The sequence below is a fragment of the Bubalus kerabau genome, chromosome 16 (genome assembly GCF_029407905.1).
Source record: "Bubalus kerabau isolate K-KA32 ecotype Philippines breed swamp buffalo chromosome 16, PCC_UOA_SB_1v2, whole genome shotgun sequence".
Taxonomy (NCBI): Eukaryota; Metazoa; Chordata; class Mammalia; order Artiodactyla; family Bovidae; genus Bubalus; species Bubalus kerabau.
This window is the reverse complement of record NC_073639.1, coordinates 57,402,221-57,425,906: the sequence shown is the minus strand read 5'-3', so window position 1 is coordinate 57,425,906 and position 23,686 is coordinate 57,402,221. Positions and strand designations below refer to the sequence as shown.

The window sequence follows — 23,686 nt, the reverse complement described above, 5'->3', positions numbered from 1 at the left end:
ACCTGGCTGCTGCCCTCTGCCCGGGCCGTGCTTCCTGTCGCCACCCCTGAGCATCAGTGTCTGGGGGCCGAGGCCACTGGGCATCCAGGTTTGCCCCCGTGCTGATCGAACTGGCACTCCCCCGGAAGAGCCTGGGGTGGTTACTCATGCTCTCTGCTCCCGCCTCCCTTCCCAGGACCTCAGAGGACTTGCCAGGAGGGCGGGGCGAGCCCCTGGATGCCCTTGGTGAAGACCCTCCCACCCCACCCTAGCCCCACTGGAGGAAATGCCCTGTTGGTCTGACGGTCTCTCTGCTGCCCAGGGGGCTCGGGTGGCCCAGTTTTCTGGTTCCGTGGGGGTGGAAGCTGGAGGAACCTGGGGCCCGATTCCCTTCATCCAGAGGAATCATCCCAGTGGCAGTGACCTGCCCCCACTCCCATCTTACCAAGCACTTCTACCCAAATACAAGAAAGTGTCCACATGCTTTGTCTCCCATAATTCTTGTGGCCACCTGGAGAGGTTGACAACCCCATGTGGTCCAAAAGATGGGGAAACTGAGGCTCTGGCTGGTGAAGTGACTTATCCTGGGCGGTGGGGGGCAGGATGGGGGGATCCCAGCCAGTGCTGGGATTCAAACCTGTGTCTGCATGATCCAGAGACGTTCTCTCAGCCCCGCCTGGGGTAGTTGCTGTGTCACAGCTGCTCCAAGGGCATGTGGCCCACACCCCCCACCAGCGTGAGCAGGGGTCCACCCCAGAAGCCCCCTGGTAACGGGTTCTTCCTCGTCCTCTGCAGGGAGAAGAAGTGGGTGACTGTGGGTGACACATCCCTGCGGATCTACAAGTGGGTCCCCGTGACGGAGCCAAAGGTTGACGATGTGAGTATGGGAGCTGGTCCCTGGAGTGGGGCTGCCCATCCACGCTCCCCACTATGGCGACAGGGGACTGGCTGTCCACTGCCACCCTCCATGTGGGGACCTGGGGGCAGAACACTTGGAAAGCAGAAGGATCCAGCTTGGGGCTGGAGAGGCTGCTGGATCTACCCTTCCCCCAATAGTCTACCCCTCCCCCATAGTCCAGCCTGAGTTTGGCCCTCAGAGAAGGGGGGAGTGTCCCCTGCAAGTCGCCTCTTCCGACAGGAGCCCCACGATTTGCCCCACACTTTAGCGCCAAGGTGTCCCCTCTCTTAGACTGAGCACCATGGTTTTGGGGTGGGCATGGTGGTACCTGCAGACAGGCAGGCCCTCCGCCGTCATCGTAGGGCCATTCCTGGCCCCTGACCACCTGTCAGACATTACTTTGTGGAGTTGAGCTCTGTACCCACCCTGTACAAGGGAAGACACAAACTCAGAGAGGCAAAGCCATTTCCCCAGAGTCACACAGCAACTGTCAGATCTGTCTGACTCCAAAGCACATATTCTCTACTCTTGGAGAGCCTTCTGGGGGTTGGAACTGCTGGTGAAGGGTGACCCCAGAGAGTGGCGCAGAGAAGCCTGGGCAGTTAGTTGTTAAGGGGAGGGTTCCAGGCGGAGCGATGACTATGACCACTAGGGGGAGCTCTGGTGTCTGTGCCTAATCTTAAATTCAGTCCAATTGCTCAGTCGTGTCCGACTCTTGGCAACCCCATGTACTGCAGCATGCCAAGCTTCCCTGTCCATCACCAACTCCCGAAGCCTACTCAAATTCATGTCTGTCACGTCGGTGATGCCATCCAACCATCTCATCCTCTGTCATCCCCTTTTTCCACCTTCATTCTTTCCCAGCATCAGGGTCTTTTCCAATGAGTCGGTTCTTTGCTTCAGGTGGCCAAAGTATTATAGTTTCAGCTTCAGCACCAGTCCTTCCAATGAATATTCAGGACTGATTTCCTTCAGGATTGACTGCTTGGATCTCCTTGCAGTCCAAGAGACTCTCAAGAATCTTCTCCAACACTGCAGTTCAAAAGCATCAATTCTTTGGCACTCAGCTTTCTTTATGGTCCAACTCTCACATCCATACATGACTGCTGGAGAAACCATAGCTCTGACTAGACAGATCTTTGTTGCCAAAGTAATGTCTTTGCTTTTTAATATGCTGTCCTAATCTTAGGGATTGATGGCTGGCAGCTGCCCCACATCACAGATAGTTTTGCAGCTCTTTGGCTCCCAGGCAGGTTACCCTCAAAGACCCCCAGGTCAGCTACTATCATTTCCAGTCAAAATCCAGAATGGTCCCACCAACTAGCCTCCCCGTGGGCTGTTCCTTCTGCCTGGAGTGCCGTCCCTGCTCATGCGAGGGCGGCTCACACCAACCTACGCGCTTCCAGTCGTGACAGTATGCATGATTGATAGGTTACTAGGGACCTAAGGAGGGGCAGGGAATTCCCTGGCGGTCCAGTGGTTAGGACTCAGTGCTTCCACTACCAAGGACACAGGTTTGATCCTTTGGTCAGGAAACTAAGATCCCACATGCCACGTGGCTTGGCCAAAAAAAAAAAAAGGCAGGGCAAAGCCTCCCTCCGCCATTTCCAGTGACCTACCCCACAAGTCTGGGGTCTCCAGGCAGGGCTGAGGCGCCGTTCTTGACCCTCTGATCACGTGTTAGCCCCTAGGTGACTTGACACTGGGCTGAGATGGCGGTGGCGTGTCGTCCCCTCTGGTCCTGGCCTTGCTCACGGAGCCACCAGGGCTGCTTTACCCCAGAGGCACCAACACAGACCATCACGGCCTTCAGTGTGGGCCATTCCAGAGGGAGAGCAGAGTGCGGCCAGCCTCCTGGAAGGCAGCTTCTGGCTCCTGCCCATGTCTGCGCCTTGCACATCATTAGGTGTTGTATAAACGCCGGTTGCATTTGAGAAGATGCGGTCCCTGCTCTCAAGGAATTTATAATCTCGTTGGGGGAAGATAATTATAGAATAGCATGAAACAGACATCAGGGAAGCGCCAAATGGATTGTGATCAAGGATAAAACGTAATCGATGGGGTTTTGGGAAGGACAGGGCAGCCCAGGGCTGGACAGAGACCTCTAGCTGTGGAGTTGGACAGGCTAGCCTCAATTAACCTGTGATTCCAGACAGGTGACCCCACCTTGCTGGGTCTTAGTCCCCTCTTTTGTGCACTGGAGCATTACTATCTGGCTCCTGGGGTTTCTCAGCGTGGCTGTGCAGACGGCGCTTAGATGCTAATTCTCTGTCATCTCTGAGCTGAGATGTACAATATTCCTGCCCGCTCCCTCTCAGGCGATGGGTCCCACGCCTGGCTGAGCACTTGATCCCTTGGGAGTCTCGACAAAATGCAGGTTCCCAGGTGCCACCCCAGACAGCTGAATCTGCATCTCTGATGGTGGTGGCTGAGAATCTGCATTGGAAAAGGACAGCTTTTCATGTTTTTAAATGCCCATTAATGGCATGGTTACATCATTTTTTTTCTTCAGAATTTTCTTGAAATTTTTATTCTCTTAAATAGGTAAAACATGTTACAAGAGTCAAATGTTACTTATAAACCCTTTTTTAAAAAAAAACTATGACAATTCACCTGCATAAAATTCACGCTTTTAAATTGTGCCAGCCAGTGTTGGTATGTTCACAGCGCTGCAGCCATCATCCCCGTAATTCCAGAATGTTTTCATTAACCCGTAAAGAATAAGGAAAACGCATACTGTCCCGAAGATCCTGGAGTCAACTATCTGTCTCTGTATATTTGCATATTCTTTAAATGTTACTTTATTTTTTTAATAGCCTTATCTTTTTAAAAAAAATATATTTTTTATTTATTTGGCTGTACTGGCTCTTAGTTGCAGCATGTGGAACCTAGTTCCTTGACCAGGGATCGAACCCTGGCCTGCCGACTTGGGAGCTCAGAATCCCAGCCACTGGACCACCAGGGAAGTCCCCAGTATTATCTTTTTGTAAATCTTCATCCCATCCCCATGAGTACCTCCGACCCCCCTCCCCAGCTCTCTCCCTTGGAGACAACCAGTGTTCATGTATCCTTCCAGGGACCATGTGCATGCACACACACACACACACACGCGCGCGCGCGCGTTCCTTTATGCTCTTCCTTTACCACCAATGGCAGCATCCTGTTCACGTGTTCTGCGTCTTTTATACATCTTGGGGATACCAAAATATTTTAATATGTGGATATTTCTGTGGATCTTTCTGCATTTGTACGGAAGAGCTTCCCTGGCGTCTATAATTGGTGCATACCGTTGCAGTGAATGAATGTACTGTACTTTGTTTAACAAGACTTTTTCCAATGGATGCAGTTAGGTTGTTTCCAACACAATCCCACATGGAACCTCCCTGGTGGTCCAGTGGCTAAGACTCCATGCTCCCAATGCAGGGGACCCAAGTTCAATCCCTGGTCAGGGAACTAGATCCCACATGCTCCAACTTAAGATCCCGCATGTTATAACTAAGACCTGGTGCAGCCAAATAAATAAGTTAAAAAAAAAATGGAACCACATGTAAAGAGCATCCCCTTCACCCCTGCTTCCTCCCTGGGCTTTCCCTCCTCACCTGGTCTCCAGAGTCGGGTCAGAAGTCAGCTGACTGTCTTTAAGGAAGGCAGTGTCTGGGGCCTAGTAGAAATGCATGAGCTGGCTTTTCCATCCCTCACCTGGCATTCCTGTACCAGCTTCGGGCTGAGTGACCACGGCCTTTTCACCAGGGGAAATTCCCACCAGCCAGGGTGTTTGCAGGCCTGCGGGGTAGCCCCTACAAGCAAGGTGGCATTACCCCCAGCATTGCCAGCCCACCCCCAGAAACTTCCCCTCCACAGGGCTCCTTGATCCCAAAGCAAGGGGACCCCCTTCATGGGACATGTTCAAAGGCAGGCCAGTGGAGCCCTCCAGAGACTTGGGGGTTCCAAGATGAGTCCTCGGAATAAAATACTCATCCCGTTCCCCAGGGTCTCACTCGTGTGTGCAGACACGGACAATTCACTGACTCGGTTTCTGCATCACTTTTCTCCTCCAGAAAAACAAGAACAAGAAGAAGGGCAAAGATGAGAAGTGTGGCTCAGAGGTGACCACGCCGGAGAACAGCTCCTCCCCGGGAATGATGGACATGCATGGTGAGCTTCGCGTGGCTGCCGGCCGGGCCCGTCTCCTGCCCGGAGCGCTCGGCTGTGTTTTTGTTTTGCCAGCAGGTTTGTTCACATTCCAGGCCAGGGGTAGGAGGGCTGGGCAGGCTGGGCAGGACCGGGAGGCCCCAGTGCCAAGGAAGAGGCTCATCGGAGGAGAAGAAGCTTCTTTTCCCAGAGCAACGAGCCAAGAATCATAAAATGAGCCAGAGTGGGTCTTCCTGGAGGTCCAGGGACACCACGCTTCCAGTGTAGGGGGCCCAGGTTCAATCCCTGGTCAGGGAACTCGATCCCACATGCCACAACTAAGACCTGGTGCAGCTAAATAAGTAAATATTTTAAAAAACTGAGCCAGAAATACTAAATAAGACCTCCTTCTCACCCAGTGACACAAACCTCACAGGAGATGTTCTATGAGTCTCATGTGCCCAGGAAGTTTTTTGGAGTAACTATCTCTTTTTCTCCTGGGCCTGACGTATCGTGTAAATGACTCTTGTTTCCCATTTCCTATTTTGCTTGGGCTACTGGGAAGCTCTAACTGGATTTCTGACTTCACGTGAATCATTCTGGGACCCTGGGACTTGCCCTTCTACATTGATGGCTTAATTTCCTTTGCTGTCATATTTCAAAAGTTGTAACCAGTGTCCCATTGATCAGATCCAGGCTGGAGACATGCTTTAGCCCAGCGGTCCCCAGCATTTTTGGCACCAGGGACTGGTTTCGTGGAAGACAGTTTTTCCATGGACCAGAGGGACGTCAAGCAGTGGGGAGTGGTTGTAAATACAGAATGAAGTTTTGCTCATTCGTCTGCTACTCCTCCCCTGCTGTGTGGCCAGGGACGGGTATCGGTTCATGGCCCAGGGGCTGGGGACCCATGCTTTAACCAGTCTGCAAGTGTTTTGACACTGCTGGTATTTTTTTTTTCTTTTAACCTTTTATCTGAGGAAAGGCACAAATCATAAGTGTATGGCTCCATGAAATGTTCACAAACCACACCCTTTTGTAACCGGCCCAAATCAAGACAGAAGGTTGGGACTTCCCTGGTGGCCCAGTGGCTAAGACTTTGTGCTCCCAGTGTAAGGGACCCAGGTTCGATCCCCAGTCAGGGAACTAGATCCCACATGCTACAACTGTAAGATCTAAGGAGATCTGAGTGCCACCTCAAAAACCAAGCACAGCCAAATAAATATGAATATTTTTTTTTTTTTTTTAAAAAAAGAAGGTTCCCGGCAATCCAAAGGGTATCCGGCCGTCCCCACTCCATCAAGGAGAACCACCACCTGACCTCTAACCACAGAGATTTGAACTGGAAGTGGCTAAAAAATTGAGTTTCTGATATTTATAAACTATCAGAGATCTGCTTTTCTCCCTTCCTCTGAGGAATCGGATCTGCCAGTCCTTGGGCGTGTGGATCCTTGAGGCCACAGCCCGTTGGAGCAGAAGCAGCCGTCCCTGCGGGGAGAGCCGGCCCTACGAGGCCCACCAGGCTCACCTCCCGTTTTGTCCCGTGCCTGCCCTACTGGTCTCAGAGCTCCCAGCGCTTGCCATTCTCCATCTCGATCCCAGTTGCTGTGTCTTTTGTCCTTCTGACCACCCGAGTTTTCTTTTTGCACAACGTAGTGGTATTAGATAAATCAACAAATAAATCAAAAGGGAACCTTGGCTGGATCTAGTTCCTAACCCTCCGGGCCCAGGGCTGTCTTAACTGGGGGAAGGGAGGCCGGCAGACTTCCCCGTTTGCACAAACTGACTAGTCTGGAAAACAGTCACAAGCTCTGAGGGCAAGGATTCTTGCTGGTTGCCAAACTGGCTTCAGAAAAAATCAGAGGGGGGTGTTTGCTGACGGTTAACATGTCAAGAAAGTCACACACACTCACACAACACACACCCGGACCCCAACTGGCCATATAGTCATAATCAAGATGCATTTCATTTTCAAAAACAGCTTTTGGGGGACTTCCCTGGTGGTCCAGTGGCTAAGACTCTGCACTCCCAAAGCAGGAGGCCCAGGTTTGATCCCTGGTCAGGGAACTAGATCTCATATGACACAAGTAAGACCCGGCACAGCCAAATAAATATGAAAAAACAAAGAAATAGGTATTTGAGTTGGGGCATACCCTGTCTCCCTGGGGCTGGTCAGCATCCCTACCCTCTGGGTACCAAGGAGAGCCCTGGCCTGGCTTGGTTTCAGTTCATTCATAGAATTACAGGTGAGAACCTTTAGAGCAGAGAGCCAGATTCCACCTGGATTCTAATATGACTCTGCTAGGATCGCCTGTAGATGATCATGAGCTAGTTATTGAACATGTAGCCTTGGGTTTGTCTGTTTTTAACCTGTCACACAGGGATGGTAATACCTACTTCACAAGGTCGTTATGAGTATTAAATAAGACAGTCCCTTAAAGGCCTGGGTGTGTCAGTAGCTAACATTTAAGAAGCCATCACAGTGTGCCAAGCAAGCATCTTGCTAAGCCCATTTGAGGCATCACCTCATTCAGTCCTGGTAGTGAGCCCCTTTTGTACAGAAACCGAGGCTGAAGAAGGTGAAGTAACTTGCCTGGAGTTAGGAAGTTCATCCGTGTCAGTGCTGGCATCTGAGGTCCTTTGGAGAATTCAAGTTTGTGTCCAGTAGCCCAGACTTAACTCCCAAGGAAAATCCAGAGTGCCGAGCAACCCAGGTCCCTGACTCAGGAACCGTGCTCACTTGCCATTTTATTTTAGTACCTGTGCAGCCAAGAAAGACCCAAGTCTGACCACGGGTCGTGGAAGCCTGAAAGCTCAGGGAAAGTTGTGGGCCTGGTTACAATTATCTGGAATGCTCCAGGCAGATGGATGGACCTGGGACGAAGTGAGGGGACAGAGCTTCTGCATCCAGCTCTTTATAAGTCTCCAGGATCCACCTGGGGTCAGCCCAAGCATCAGGGTCATGCCGTTACCAGGTTACCAGGCTAGGTTCAGGGCAGCTGATTGTTAAACGTTAGTGCTTACTGTCCTTAATCAGCATGACCCCATGCAAGCACCCACAGGTTGTGGCTTTGTGTTCTGTGGTTCTCACACACACTCCCGTATGTATATCTTGGCATAGAGAGGAACTTTAGATTTTTCTCGAAAGATAAACCAGGGGGAGTTTACATCTTTGTTATTTTTTTTTTAAAGTCCCAGAATTCACAAGAGGGTGCTTTTGTGTAATGAGCGCCCCAGAGTACACTTAAAATAAGGTGCAATTTACCAAGTCAGGGCTGCGGGGCTGCCTGGTGCTGCCTCGCCAGGTGGAAGCAGAGGAAAGGCTTGGCATTGGGGGCTGGGCAAACCAGCATGAGCGAGGGCTCTGCTGCTGAGACTCAGTTTCCCCACCTGGGAGGTTTCTGAGATTAAACAAGGTGACTGTAGATGCCCTGGCCTGGTGCCCAGCATGTAGTCAGTGCCCTGGACATGTTGATGTGGTTGCTTCTCCTCTCTCTTCTCCCTCTCTCTCTCTCTCTGTGTCTCTTTCTCTCTCTCTCATTTTTACAAAAATGGCTTTGGTCCCAGGTGCACAGCATGGCCCAGAAGAGCAGGGTAAAGCTGTAGTAATATTTTTGAAATGATCATGTGGGTATCTGTAGGTTAAAATGACTCTCTGATTGCTTCTCGGCCTGTTGGCTAAAACGAAGTGTGGTATCTGTTCTTATCAGTTTAATATCTCTCTCCGAGGACAGTGTAGTACATGGATCTTTGGAGGAAGGCACTGGGCTAGCAGCTTGCGCTGTCCGCTCCACACATCAACCTGGCATTGCAGTACCTCCAGGAACGGTGCTCCCCCTCCGGGAATAACAACTCAATATGAAAAGACAGATTGTAGGGAATTCCCTAGCAGACCAGTGACTAGGACTCTGAGCTTTCACTGCCGAGGGCCCAGGTTCAATCCCTGGTCAGGGAACTAAGATCCCACAAGCCATGTGGTGCAGCAAAATACAGAAAGAAAGAAAAGAAAATGACTCTTTGTGCCCAAGAGAGGGTCCAGGGCAAGCAGGTATGTACCCCCAGGACCCCCAGCTCCACCTCTAGTGCCCTTTTTGCCCAATGAACTTTCTTTCCCTTTTCCTTTTTAGTATGAAAAAAATGTCATAATAGAGAACAGTAGAGAGAATTGTTTGATGAAATCCACATGCCCACCCACCTAGATTTTCATAATATGATACCACATTTGCCTCACCTATTTTTTAAATGTGTTAGGTTTTTTTTTTTAATTGAAATACAATTTACAAATTCAAAATTGCACAGCTCTTGAGTATGAAAGTCAGGGAATTGTGACAGTTGGATGCAACCTGTGCTATATTTTAAAGTACATTTCCCCCACGCCATGATACTCAAGTCTGTACCTAAACACTTCAGCATGTGTCAGTGATAAATGACATTTCTATCTACCCACTGTACCATTATCACTCCTAACAAAATTAATTCCTTACTTTGAAACTCCAGACTGTATTCAATTCCCCAGTTGTCCCCAAATGTCTCTCAGAGCTAGTGCATTCAAAACAGGACCCAGATAAATCCCACACATCATGTTTAGTTGTTAGGTCTCTTAAATTTCTTTAATCTGTAATATGACAACGATCTTTCCCATTTCTCTTTTTTAAAAAATATTGATTGATTGATTTGGCTGTGTCCATTGCAGCATTCAGGATCTTTCAATACAGCAGGGGGGCTTAGTTGCTCCAAGACATGTGGGGTCTTCTCCAACCAGGGATTGAACCCGATCCCCTACATTGCAAGGCAGATTCTTAACCACTGGACCAGCAGGGAAGTACCCTCCTCCTTCTTCTTTTTTTTTAATGGCATTGACTTGTTAGTGAGCCTGGGACCGTTGTCCTGTAAAATATTCACTTTCTGTTGTGAAAAATATTCACTTTCTGTTGTGAACTTGTTGCTCTTTCTGTCTCTCCCTTTAATTTTGTATCAAGTGCAATTGGTCCAGGGCTGGATCAGATCCCATGAAGCAGTTTGGCGATGCTGCCTCCTGGGACCATGCTCCAGCCTCTGCATTGCTTCAGAGCCAGGCCCACAGGATACCTGGTTTCTTCACCCAAATAGAGACTCTCATGACCCCCCACCCCTCTTTTCTCAGCAGCTGCAGCATTTCACGCTGTGATTCTGTTCCCTTGCCATGCAGATGATAACAGCAACCAGAGCTCCATCGCAGATGCCTCCCCCATCAAACAGGAGAACAGCAGCAACTCCAGCCCTGCTCCCGAGCCCAACTCAGCCGCGCCTGGCGATGGCACTGACACCAAGGTGGACGAGGCCCAGGCCGATGGGAAGGAGCTCCCCGGGGCCGAAGGTACGTGCCCTCGAGGGTGGGGCTCAAGAGAGACCTCTCTATAGCCAGCTTTCAGCCAGGCAGCTGGAAGGGACTTTAAGGAGGTCCTGCCAAGTGCTGGCCCCCAGAAGGTAACGGTAGAAAAAGGTAATGCCTAGAGCTCATATTCTTGTTGTTTAGAAGCTGTCTTGTCCAACTCTTTTTGACCCCGTGGGCTGTAGCCCGCTAGGCTCCTCTGTCCATGGGATTTCCCAGTTAAGAATACTGGAGTGGGTTGCCATTTCCTTCTTCAAGGGATCTTCCCAACCCAGAGATTGAACTTGCATTGGCAGGCAAATTCTTTACCACTGAGCCACCAGGGAAGCCCTATACATATGTATAGGTTTGTTTATTTTGAGATTTCTGGGTTCTCTGTTTATTTCTTTATTTTTGGGGCCATGCTGCATGGCTTGTGGGATCTTAGTTCCCCGACCAGGGATCAAACCCATGCCCCCTGCGTCAGAAACATGGAGTCTTAACCACTGGACCACCAGGGAAGTCCCTAGGTTCTCTTTAAATGAAAAATTTCCAATATACAGAAAAAATGAAAGAATAGTGTAATACTTTACTGTATATCCACCAGTCGAATTCGTCAATTGTTGATATTTAATGTTTGGGGTCTTTTGTTTTTTTGTTGGAGGCTGTTGTTGTTTGAGGGTTTTTTTTGTTTCGTTTTTGCTTTGCCTAAAAGTATTTTTTTCTGGGGCCATTTGACGTTAAATTGTAGACTTTATGATGTCTTATCTCTAAACACTTTACCGTGCCTCTTTTAAAAATAAGGACATTCCCTTACATAATCACAGTGACTATTATTGCACCTCAGAAAATGAACAATAGTTCCCGATTGTCTAATACTGGTGTGTTTCAGAGCGTGTTGATGTATGGTGCATGGGCCGTGAGAGAGGGGGCTTGAGAGTGACTCCTGGTGCCTGGAGAAATGGCCTTGCCGTCATCTGTGATGGGAGAGAGGTGGAGGGGCAGGGCCAGTGGGTCTGGGGTGCCGGCAGATGCCTGAGCACAGTCTGGGTTTCCAGGAAGAGGCTCGGGGTGATGTGCTCTTACCCGGTGGGGCAAGGCTGTTGGCATCTCGGTGCTTGGGGAGGGCGTGCATTTCCTGGGGAGAAGGCCGTCCTGTGCCGGAGAGCTCCTTCACATCTGGTTCTAGTCTCTTCCACACACTTCACTTGTTAGCCCCGTGAGAGGCTCCCTACTCATCCCGGGTGACAGGCAGGGCCCAGTCCCACTCCAGACTCCCAAGAGCTCGTGGGCAAAACAGGCATTGAAGCTGAGAATTACAGTCCACAGAGGTCGCAGACAGACTAGATCCAGCATGTGGTGTGCGGGTGTGGCCCCAAAGCCCAGTGCTGTTTTTATTTTTAATTGGAACTTGATGGCAAAATTTAAAAATTGAGCAATCTCACTTAAAATAAGATCCATCTCCAGCTTCTCTTGAAAAGAGAAGCCTGCATTCCCATAGAGCTGCAACCAGCTAGAGCAGAGATGTGGCTGCCTCTCCAGGGAGGGCCCAGAGGACCTACATACTCCAGTTACCACACTCCCCACCACTCCCTATCGTCTTCCCACAACCGAGGCCAAAGGCAATTGTGTTTTACCCTGTGATCACTGCTGTTTTTCTTGTTATTGATTTAAAAAAAAAAAGTTAATATGTTTCTTGAACCTTTTTTTTCTATTAAGAGTAGAGAGCCTGGGAGGAAATGCACACGTCTTTGAGGAAGAAGAAAATGTTCCTTTAGATTTTCTGTGCAAAGGTTATCTGAGTCTGAATTAAACAGCCCTCCTGACTCATTCTGGCACTGCCTGGAACATAAGGGGTCTTGACTTTGTGCTCAGATGCAATAGGGAAATGGAGCCTGGGGGCCTCTGGGAAGCCTTCCTGGAGGAGGTGCTGTCTGACTTGGGCTTAAAGGATGAGCAGAGATAGGAGGGAACCAAGCAAAATCCAGGCAGAAGGGACCGTAGGGCAGTACCTGGGGAGGTCAGGGCAATGTGCCCATGTGCCAGGAGGATCTGAATTAGGATGCAGATTAAGGTGCCCTAACAGACCACCACAGCTGGATCTGTTGTGGTGCCTTCTAGAGGTAGTCTGTACCTAGAAGCATCTATGTGAGATTACCTCCCGTTTTAGAATACTCTCACTTAGCAGTCACCATGGAGATAGTTCCACGTTAAGACATACGGGTCTTTCTTATTCTCTTTACCAGCTTATCATTCAGAGCTGTGACTGTACCATGATGTATTTAAATAGTCCCCGTGTTGGTGGGTCAATTGAGTTGTTTTTTCCCCTGTACCGATGGTGCTGAAAGGCGTCTTGTACTTACGTCCCTTGGCATCTTTGCTCAGATGTGAATGAGTCTGGAGGATGCGGCCCTGGAGGGGGGCTATGGGGACAAAGGGCAGTGGACATCTACAGTGTCTGTAGTGGTCTCCCCCTTTTCCACCCTTGCCATGGGCAGAATGGCTTCCCCCAGAGCAGGGCCTTTCCGCCTGGGCTCTGTAGGTTTGTGGGGCCTCGTGATTCTTTGCTGTGGGGGTGTCCTGTGTATGGTGGAGCACTGAGAAACATCCCTGTCGCTAAATGCCAGTAGCATCCACCCCCATTTTAGTGACACCAAAAATGTTGCCTGGTGGGGCAGATGTCCCCTGGGGGAAACGGGGAAAAACACCACCACCCGTTGAGAATCCTGTCCCAGCGGCTTTGGTGCAGCCTTCTCCTGTGTACAGCACATGGGCATCCCCTCTCCTCCCCACGGGGCCCCTGCCCGGGCCCGGGGAGAGGTGCTGGGACGGGGCTATGAACGCAGGATGGGCTGGTCACATCTGGGCCGACCCATGCTGGCCGTGTGGCCTCAGGCTGGCAGCATGACCTCGGGTGCACCTTCCTGTTTCCTCGAGACAAATAAAAGTTGCCTGTCGCGTCAGGTCACTGGGAAAGGAGGTGGAGCTTGTGGGTGGGGCGGGGCAGAGGGAGGGCGGAGCGATGAGGGGCGGGGCCAGTGTGGCATATCCCGCCATTCTGGGCCTGCCCTCGGTTTTCCCGTGTTTGGGGTCTGCCTCTCCTTTGCCCTGAAGGGTCGGTTTAAAGCTCGGCTGCAGGAATTCTGTCCGGGTCCGTGCTTTCATGGCTGCTGTGTTTGGACTCTGTCACTCCTACCCGCTGCCACAGGTCCACGGGAACCACACTGGCGTCCCTTCCCCGTCAGGCCAGGCCTCTGGGCCGGCACAGTTGCCCAGCTTTGCCCAGGGGACACACCCCTGGGAGCCAGGCCCACCTACACACGGTCAGGGGCCTTCCCCAGGTGGGAGTCCGCTTCCTGCAGGACAGGGCAGGTTGGTCGCCAGCTGTTGACCTTGCTTTGAACTTGTTTACTGCTAAGTGAGTTCAGGGAATGACATAATGTCCAAAGTCCCTGGACTAAATTTAGGCCCTTGGAAAATAATTTCCCCTGGGTGAGTTCCAGTGCCTTGGGCTGAGAGAACCAGGCTGCAGCAGTGGGGCCTGCCTGGAACGCTTGGCCAGCTCCAAGGCCAGTTCCCGCTGTGCTCTTGGGCCAGGCAAGGGGTCAGCATGACTCTGTGGACCCACTCTGTGGGTGACTCACCACCTTCATGATTTCTAAGCCTGCATCCTGGCCCCACCTCCCTCTCCTCTCTGCAAAGCCCACCATGTAGGGCAGAAAGGGCTCTGTCGGGACTTCCCTCCTGGTCCAGTGGCTAAAACTCTGTGCTCCCAGTGCAGGGGGCTGGGGTTTAATCCCTGCTCAGGGAACTAGATGCCATGCCACAGCTAAGACCTACACCAGGCAAAAAAATAAGTGCTTTTTTTTTTTTTTTTTTAAAAGAGGTCTGTATTCAAGAGAGAAGGAGGACAATAACAACTGCAAAGGTTTGTTAAAGCAAACTTATAATATGAACTAGAATATAAGGTTAACGTGGATTTACTTTTCTTTTATTTAAATGGAGGTGAAATTCCCATCGCATGCAAGGCACCGTTTTAAAGTGAGCGTCTCAGCGCCGTTTAGCACGTTCATAATGTTGCGCAGTCACCGCCTCTGTCTATTCCAAACTGTTCTCGTCACTCTGACAGGAAGGCCTGTACCCTTCAGCTGCCACTTCCCATTCCTCCATCCCTGGCCTCCACCAGTCTGTGTTTTCTGTCTCTGTGGATTTGTCTTTCCTGGTCCTTTCATAGAAATGGAGTCATGTAACCTGTGTCTTTTCTTGACTGACATCTGTCACTCAGCATCATGGTTTCAAGGTTCATCCACACAGTAGCCTGGGTCAGTGCTTCGTTCCTTTTCGTGGCTGAATAATACTCCGTTGTGTGGGTGGACCATGTTGTGTTTATCTGTGTATCTGTTAATGGACATTTGGGCCATCGTGAGTGATGCTCCTGTGAATATTTGTTTGCAAACATCAGTTCGAAGACTTGTTTTCAGTTCCTGTGGGGCTACACCTAGCAGTAGAATTGCTGGGTCATATAGACATTGTGTGTTTTTGAGGAACTGCTGTTAACATGGTCTTTAAAGGTAAAACTAGAGATACCAAAGAAATGTCAGGTTTATGGGGAGTTTGGTTCCCTGCCCTCGATGATCCCTCATTTACTCCCATGTGGGATTATTTTGCCGCTTGGGTCCTTTTTCCATCTTTCCATTTAATCTTCATAGCAACTCAACAGGACAGCTGTTATCAACCTCAACTTTATGGAGGGTGGGGGGGTCTGACACAGGGAGCCCGTCTTCATAGGAACAAGCGGCAGAGGCAGCATTAGGAACCAGGTCTGGGACTTCCCTGCTGGTCTGGTGGCTAAGACTCCATGTTCCCAATGCTGGGTGCCCCGGGGTTCGATCCCTGGTCAGGGAACTAGACCCCTCATGCCACAACTAAAGATCCTGTGCACTGCAACCCTGACTTGGCGCAGCCAAATAAAATATATAAATGTTAAATAATTTAAAAAACCCAGTCTTTGTCTAGACCCTGTGTCCCCCCCCACCCAGACACCAGCTGGTAGGAAGAGCCCAGGGGTCCTGGTGTGGTGGACTCCCTGATCCTCCTGATGGCGTTAGGAGAACCCAGCTCAGACCGTGGCAGGGTGTTGGGTCTCCTGGTACTGCCCTGAGCACTGGTGGTTTCAGGGGAGCAGCTGGTTTGGGGGAGCAGAGTCTGTGTTAACGGCACCTTTGCTGGGAGGGATATACTAGGGCTCAGCCTCTGTGGAAGGAGGGCTGCAGCTCCTTTCTGCCGCCCTGCTCCCCATCCTTCTGTGCCCTGCCAGCCTCAAGCTCTGGAATATTGCCTGCTTCTCCCCGCCCCTTCCTCTTAATTGCTTGCTTGCTTTAAAAATTAAGCCTGGGGACTTTCCTGGTGGTTCAGTGGCTAAGACTCTGCGTTTCCAATGCAAGGGGTGCAGGTTCGATCCCTGGTCGGGGAGCTAAGATCCCACAGGCTGCACAGCATAGCCAAAAAAAAGAGAGAGAAAGAGAAAACTTAGACCTGGGAAATTTTTTCCCTCTGTTGTGCTTCTATCTCAGAAACCCCAGAACGTAAAACATTCTTGAATATTTTAGTGTGTTTCTTTTCTTTTTTTTTTTTTAACAAATCAGGGTGACATATGTTGTTGGTATCTTGAATGCAAGCAGAGCAGAGCCCTGGGCGGGATGCGGCTGCTCCTTCCGTGCGCTCTGTGCCTAAGATAAGCTTCAGGTGCAATGACTGCTCCCTCTTTCCAAAGCCGCACCACCTCCCACAGCCTGCTAAGACCTGCACCTTCCTTCTGCTAACGGAACGTGGTAGGGGGAGCAGGGAGACCGGTGCATGAGACAGAGCCCAGATGACCAGCAGAACAAGGACTCATTAAATGTAAATGACGGCCTGATAGAATGCTGTGCAGCCATCTTGTAGGCGCTCATATTTATAGACTTTTTAAAGACGTGCAGAATTCTTCCCAAATATTGTGAGATCCCTATTTGGGTAGAATGCAGAACTAGAAGTGCATGTAGGGAGAAACATCTGGAAAAATAGGGCTAGATCTCCTAAAATGCTAGTGGCGTGGCAGCCTTGGGTGACATGAGGTAGTTGCTGATTTCATTCTCCCCCCCTGTATTTTTTGGTTCTTGCAATGGCAATCAGAAAAATATCCATATTACCAAGAGAAATGTTTACAAAGTAGAAGTTCCCTCTGTGAATTCCCCCACACTCCCTAGTGGAAGGAGGGAGGGGCCTGCAGCCATGATGGTTGAAGCATGCTGTGTCCACTAGAGGGCACCAGATGAACGCAGCATAAAGCCTGTAGCATCCTTTACATGGCTTCTCCTGGCACTTGGCAGGTAATAGGTGTGCAAGGGAAAGGGTCAGAGTCCCCAGTGCCAGAGTGTGGCCTGGCTGCTTAAAATGACATCCTTAAAAAATAAGAGGCTTCCCAAGCCCCCCAGCTGCTTGCAGTCCTGACAGACCGCCTGGCCTCCCAACTTACCCAGTTCCAGGTATTTTTAGTAAGTGGTTCATCTGGCTCTGTATTGCCCGTGTCTGAAAACAGCTTCTGTCATCTTGCTTTTCCCTTAGATGCTTCCGACGAGCAGAATTCACAGTCTTCAATGGAAAACTCGATGAACAGTTCAGAGCAAGTCGAACGGCAGCCGTCTGGAGATGCGGGCCTGGCTGCAGAGACATCCACAATCTCTCAGGTACCTCGATCGAGGTCTCAGAGGGGCAGCCAGCTCGGCCAGGAGCCTGCTGGGGTGTTGGGGGTACGTTGAAAGGTGTCTTCTTGTTTTTGTTTTCTCCTTTGCTCTCTAGATGGTTGGAACTCTCTGGTATTCATTGAGCAGGATCCATGAGCATGCTGTAGCCGGTCTGGTCACTGGGCCTGCGGTAGAGGAGACACATAGGACCCCTTGGGGTCAGTCCTTTATCCCAGCCTTAGCTTCATCACTTTGTTTATTCGGGTCCACATAAGCACTGCCCAGTCTCAATAACCCAAAGTCAACTTCCCTTAGAGCTGGGAAGATAGGTCTTCAGACTCCTGAATGCTAGACGAACCATCCTTTGGAATTTTGCATCTGACCACGCTCCCTGCTACTTGGTCCCCTTTCCAGGTTATCACTGTTTGCCAGAATCTCTTCTCAATCAGACAGTGCAGATGTAGGTGGCCTTGCTGATGGGAGCAAATGTCCCTGGTTCGAATCCCAGATCCTCCACTTGACACACACACGAGCCTCAGTGTCTCTTGCTGCCACAGTGAGATCACAGGACTGTCTTGGGGCCAGAACATGGTCAAGAGGAAGGAATATGGGTAGCACTTAACACAGAGCTGAACACAGCAGAGGCCCCAGCGTTGCCTTGGCTTCTGTTGTGAATTTTTGTACTGTCCGTCATCTGTGCTCATCAAAGAGGTCTGGGGACTCAGGTATCAAAACTGCAGCTAATAAGACTATTTCCACTTGAGTATTTTCACACCTGGGGAGAAACTGAAAACAAGTAGCCACAGAGAAAGGGGACCAGCTTGATCTGTACTCTAGGGAGGCTTCAACCAGGCCTTCCTCAAGGGGAAGAGACTCTCAGACCCTCACATCCTGGCACCCTTAGCTCCGCAGCCCCCTGCTAGCTTACCCAAGACTCCTCCAGGGGCCCAAAGACAGGAGGACAGTGTTGATGAAAGACGTGTTTGCCATGGCAGAAAACCGGCCAAAACCTGAGTGTCTCGAAAGGGTTTAATACATCTGGAGTGGCAGATCCACAGCCTGGTGTGCAGCTGTTAAAGTGCGTTGGCCAGGTACAGATAGAGAATAAAGAAACATTCTCACAGCGTGAGATGCAAGGCTGGGCCTCCAACGGAGTGTGAGCCCATTTGATTACAATACAAATCCAACCCTCAGATAGAATTGGCAAAAGCCAGGATGGCAGCTGGCATCTCCTGGCCTCTCGAGATGCTGATCCACACCCCAGGGGTATCTGGTGCTCCCCGCCGGCATCTGGAAAGTCCAGGGGTCTTCCATTCTGACACACCCCCACCTCCACTCCCATGTTCAGGGACCCAGACCTGAAATGGGGACCCTTCCGCAGTTATCACACTCACGTAGACGTGCCGCTTGTCTTCAGAGCCACTCGGTCTGTGAGCAAGACAGAGGGTGCGTGCCCTGAAGCAGAGAGCTTAACATTGATGTTCAGCCTTGCCTATTTAAAAAAGAAAAAAGGTTCCTCACCCCCTTTTGCAGCCACTCCCTTCTGCTCCCTCTCTTTCACGGGACAGTTATCCTCTTTCCAGAGTCCACTGCCAAGCTCATATACTGTCCACCCCCATGCAGATGCTCTGTGGACACTTGGCCTGAATGATATCCCCCTTCCTCAGAAGGCACAGCGACCCACTTGGTCCTGTTATGTTGAGACCGAGCTTTTATCACCTTCACGAGGAAAAGCCAGGGGAAAGACAAGGGCAGTTCTTCCTGCCTTCCTGTCATATCAACTCTCAGGAAGCTCAATCACCTCGTCCATCAAGACCCAGGGGTCTCTGTTTAGCACCTGTTGGGCCTCCACTGTGTACTGGGCAGTAAGCTGGGTCCTAGGGAGGCAATGTGAGCCAACTGACATGGTCCCTGTCCTCACGGGGACAGGGAGGATGGGTTCAGGGAGGCGGAGACACAGCCAGGTGCCAGCAAGTGGATTGCAGTTCGAGCTGTAGGAGAATGGGAGCAGGGTGATGCAAAGAAGCCCTCCTCGATGCTGTGGGCAGGGAGGAGTGAGATAAGAGCAGGAGAGAAAAGGGTACACAGGCCAGGAGGCAGAAGCCAGCCTGAGGAAAGGCCGGGGGAGGCCAGGGAGGCTGGAGCCAAGCGGATGAGGAGGAGGGCAGGGGAGGGGCCTTCCCGGCCTGATGAGGAGTTGGGATTTTGCTCCGAGATCAGTGTTATGCTCTGTATGATCTCTGTTTTGAAACTATCTCTTGAGCTCTGCTGAAGGCTGGGTTGGGCGGCTGTGGAGCAAGGTGCTGCTCCAGCCAGACGAGGGACGGAGGGCTCAGGTGCGGATGGGGTGGCTGGCAAGGGCAGCCATGGGTGGGCTGAGGGTCTCTGGAGATGGAGTTAGGGGTGGCGAGAAGGGAGGACTCCAGGGTGCTGTCCAGCTGTATCCCAGGCAGATGGCAGGGCCATCACCAGCCGTGGGAGCGCCGGTTAGGATGGGCGACGTTAGGAGCTGAACTTGGGGGATGGGTTAGTTTGGAGCTGTCTGGGATGATAGAGCGAGAAAGTCGAGGGAGAAGTAGGTGAGTGCGTGTCGAACTTGTGTGTGTGTGTGAGTGCTGGAATTTCTTGGGAATTTGGTGGCACTACAGACCCTTCCCCCAGAATAGCCAACGTGTATGCATTCCATAAACGTCTGCCCCAAGCCAGGCCCCTGTGCTGAGCCCTGGATGAGCTGTTGTCAACACAGCCAGGTTGGTCTAACCTTCGATCTTGGAGAGTAAACTTAAAACTGCATATATAATTACCCTGCAGTTAGTGAGCAATTGGAAGACACAGGTGACTTGGTGGACATAGGAGTAGCTCGGGTGTGTGGCTCCCGGTGGGTCCATGAACCCTTCCGAGTCCATGCCAGGGCCACGGGGTCAGAACCTCAGATGTCCACCCTCAACTTGTAACCTCCCAGCTAACCCGAGTTGCTCTCCCGGGGTGTCAACCTGCGTTTCTCTTTTCTTCCTCTTCCCCCACTTCCCAACCCCAAGGATCTGGAAGGAGTGCCACCCTCCAAAAAGATGAAACTGGAGGCTTCGCAACAGAACTCCGAGGAGATGTAGACTCCGAGTTCAGTCCTCTGATCCACGTCTCACGGGAGATCCATCAGCAGGCTTAGTTGTTGAACAACCTTACCCGAGCAGATCCCTGTCGGGTGCAAAGGGAACTACTAACTTAACAAGTTTACCAAGTGCAAATCCAAGAAAACCTAGGACGGCGTAACTTCTCAGACACTGAAGAACTTTCTGCTGTGAAGCAAAACACTCGAATCTTGAAGTGACTATCCTGGGGAAGGCGGGGTCGACAGCTCAGGAGCGTCTGGACACTGTCTCTGAAGCCAAGATTACATTTGTGTTGCTGCTGTATTTTTTTTTTTTTTCCTCCCCACTCCTCTATTTAATGATATAAGCTATTTGAGGGTGGTACTGATCAGGAATTCGCTTTTTCATCGGGGCTTTTCACTGTTCAACCGATATTCCTTCCGCTTTCTTTTTTTGTGCCTTGTGCCCTTGAGGTGACCTCTGGCATGTTTTCCTGGTTGTTTTGCATCTCCCCTTACAAGTGCCCTCTTGGTTCAGTTCAGGCAGCCATTGCTCCGGTCCTCGAGTCTTTCTCCTCCCTGCCTCAGGACTTCAGCTGGCGTGGACCAGGCAGGGAGAAGGAGAGCTTGAGGCCACAGAAGAGCAGGACCTCCCCGGCCATCTGGTTTCTAGGTGCAGCTGGGAGGCTGCAGGATACACCCTGAGCCCTGGTTGGGGACAGTGCTAGCCTCCAGGGTCCGAGGAGTCTCAGATGTCTGGGCATTGTCCCCAGGGCTTACTTGAGGCATCTGAACTGGTGTTTCCAAGCCCACAGCTGCCCAGAGGGACATACAGAGCCCTTGGATTGTTCTGGCACTTCCTGCCTCAGCCCCTCTCCCCCATATGGCAACCTCCCACACCTCCGAAGATGGACTGGCTTCTGCGGCTGATGGCAGGACGGTCTCCTTAAGATGATAAAGGGCCAGAGGAGGCTGGGAGCAGACGGCAGGAATAGCTGGTGCTGAACTTTCTCTCACAGGACGTTGCTTGGATTTCAAATCCACAGTCACCTGCTGCCCTAGTCTACCTCCCCAGCTCCACCTGGCCCCATCCGCGGGGGAGGTGAGGTTGCAGTCGGCTGAAATCCAGAGTCCACTGGCTTCTTTCTGCACACTGTTCCGACTCCTGGAGCCAACAGTTGGATCGCGTCTCTTTCCCAGGATGCTCCCAGGGTCCCCACGGGGGAGCAGGCCTTAAGGGTTGGAACTTGAAGGCCAGAAATGAGGCCCCTGAGAAACTGGAGAGCTTTGCGCTCCTCCAGAAAGGGGGCCCTGGGGTCCCTCCCCCGCCTCCATCCCCTGCCTGCACTGGGACAGCTTCCTGTCACTAAAACGGAGAAGCACCTATTCTCCCCACGCCCCCCACCGTGGATGAACTGCCTCACTGTTTGGTTCTGAGGCCTGGTTTGCTCTTAATTCCTGTACGGACTCCTCAGACCCTTACCCTTCTCCTGAGCTTTCTTTACTGCACTGGAGTTCCAACTCCCTTTGAGTTGTGTGAGGGGGGAGGGGGGGCTCCGGGTTTTGTTGGTTGGTTGTTTTTTTTTTCTGTTTGTTTGTTTGTTTTTGTTTCTGTTCTGCCAATTGGTGCATATATTCAAGTCCCACCTTTCACGTGTGGATCTCTCTCCTGACCACCATGGGGAGTGTCTGCCAGACTCCATTTTCTAAGCGTTTCTGAGGGTGAGGCTCTTTGTTTTTGAAGGGAGCCGATCTATTTCCTGCACTTCAAGAAGAATCAAAATGTTCCTGAATTTCAAATACCTCATGCAAACATGTCTCCTGAAGCAAGGGAAGGGAAAAACACACACACACACACACAAACTTTGCAAATGGTCATCTTGAAGTTAGGATGCCGGAAGGTTTCTGTCTTAAAAAATCCTTATCAATTTTGCCCCTCAGGCAGTCAGTTCTGGGAGAACTGTGTTCTGAGTTACCTCTCAGTGTATCTCAAGGCGGCTTTACCTCCAGATCCTATAGAATCAGAATTAACGTCCTTTCTTTGCAGCAAAACTCCATTTGGATGAAAGATGAATCTGGATATCTATTTCCTCCTCTTTATTTTTTTTGGGAAACGAGAGGTGACAAGCAAGACAGCCGAAGACGAATCACAACACAGGCATCCGTGGAAACAGCAGGGTCCCCTCGACAGGCAAGGGGAGCGGACACAGTTGAGGGTGAACACAAGACGACGCCCAGGATACAAGGCTGTCATTAGTTTTTCTCTGAAGTGCCTGAAGGTAGGAAATGGGCCGGGGGTCCGGACCGACTGGGCCCCGCCACGGCCACGCCAGGCAGAGCGGCCAGCGGCCCTGCGCCCCCATCCACGCTGGCCAGGAAGGCCTTCCACGTGGGATGGCGAGACTGCAAAAACCCACATGTGCTTCCTCCCCCGACATGTCCCACTCGGGGCCGCCGCCCTGCCCCCCACGCCATCCTGCGCCCCTCGCCCCCCTCCCACCACGGAATCTGAGACCTTTCAGCCGGCCGAGCCAGAGGCGGGGGTCCTAAGCGAATGCCTTCCGCCAACACCAGGCCCTGCAGCCTAAAGGGCTCCCAGGGCGAACTTAACTCCCCGCAAAACTTGAAGTTGGGGATGCTGCGGTTACACATTCCACAAAGTGCTGGCACTTACACCCATAACCCTAAGGCGGAAGACTGACTCACAGGTGGTGACCTCCCATTACCAACGATGTCATGGTTTGGAATGTTCCATTATCAGCCAAGGACCTGGTTAGAGATATAAAGACCTTTTTATTCACCGTTACCTAATTGTTTTTTTTCTTACGATTTTTTTTTTTTGGTGTGTTGTACAGCAGTATAATTTTTCACTTATTTATTCCATCAGTAGATATGGTTTGTACAATGTACAATGGTTCCATTTCAGAAAATAAAAATTCAAATCATGAACACCATGTGATTTTGGAGCATTACGATAAAGAGTAAAATCCTGTGAGATTTTACTCACAGAGTGGGCTGCTCTTGTGTCTCCAGCGTGGCCCTGACTGTATACAACTTGAACGCCAGGACTGTGGCCTCCCACATGGTGTGGGTGGGTGTTGTTGACCACCTTGTTAGGAGGCTGAGTTGGTAGCCAATTAGAACCCTGATATAAATTACAGCCAGGCCATCTGCCCCCCATCTTGCGTCCTGGCAGTGTCCCTCATTTCAGGAGTCTCTGGCCCATGGCAGGGGCTCAGGGGTCGATTCTTTGGTGACTTGCAACTCTGTCTTGACTTGCCTTAACAGCTAGTGACTCGTGGTCAGGCTGGATCCAGAACTGCCCCAGGGCCTTTCCCCCCACAACTCAGGCTCTTTCTCACTCTCCAGCTCGGCCTCCCTCCCCCAGTGGACTTTTTCCTTTCTTCTCTGTCCAGTCTCTGTTTCTCCTCTCGCGCCTGAAACCTGGCCCTAGGTGAACCACCAGCTAGGGGCAGAAGGGGTGGGACGATTGTTCTAGCAGTCCTGTGCTAAGTCACCCG

At 51.1% G+C, this 23,686-nt stretch overlaps 1 protein-coding gene and 1 pseudogene across 4 annotated transcripts in view; both read left to right on the top strand.

The window, feature by feature from the left end:
- BCL7A (BAF chromatin remodeling complex subunit BCL7A) overlaps window positions 1-21,237 on the top strand; it is a 28,627-nt gene extending 7,390 nt beyond the window's left edge. The window contains exons 3-7 of one of the 4 annotated variants that reach the window (XM_055549753.1): window positions 775-856; window positions 4,936-5,107; window positions 10,194-10,361; window positions 16,959-17,143; window positions 20,116-21,237. In XM_055549753.1, coding sequence (XP_055405728.1) covers window positions 775-856; window positions 4,936-5,107; window positions 10,194-10,361; window positions 16,959-17,143; window positions 20,116-20,187 — 679 coding nt within the window. In that variant the 3' untranslated portion in view covers window positions 20,188-21,237. The remainder of the gene's footprint in view (window positions 1-774; window positions 857-4,935; window positions 5,108-10,193; window positions 10,362-16,958; window positions 17,144-20,115) is intronic. The other 3 variants (XM_055549754.1, XM_055549756.1, XM_055549755.1) reach the window with 3 other exon arrangements.
- Window positions 8,664-8,844, top strand: LOC129630451 (uncharacterized; annotated as a pseudogene).
- Window positions 21,238-23,686: the final 2,449 nt, after the last annotated feature.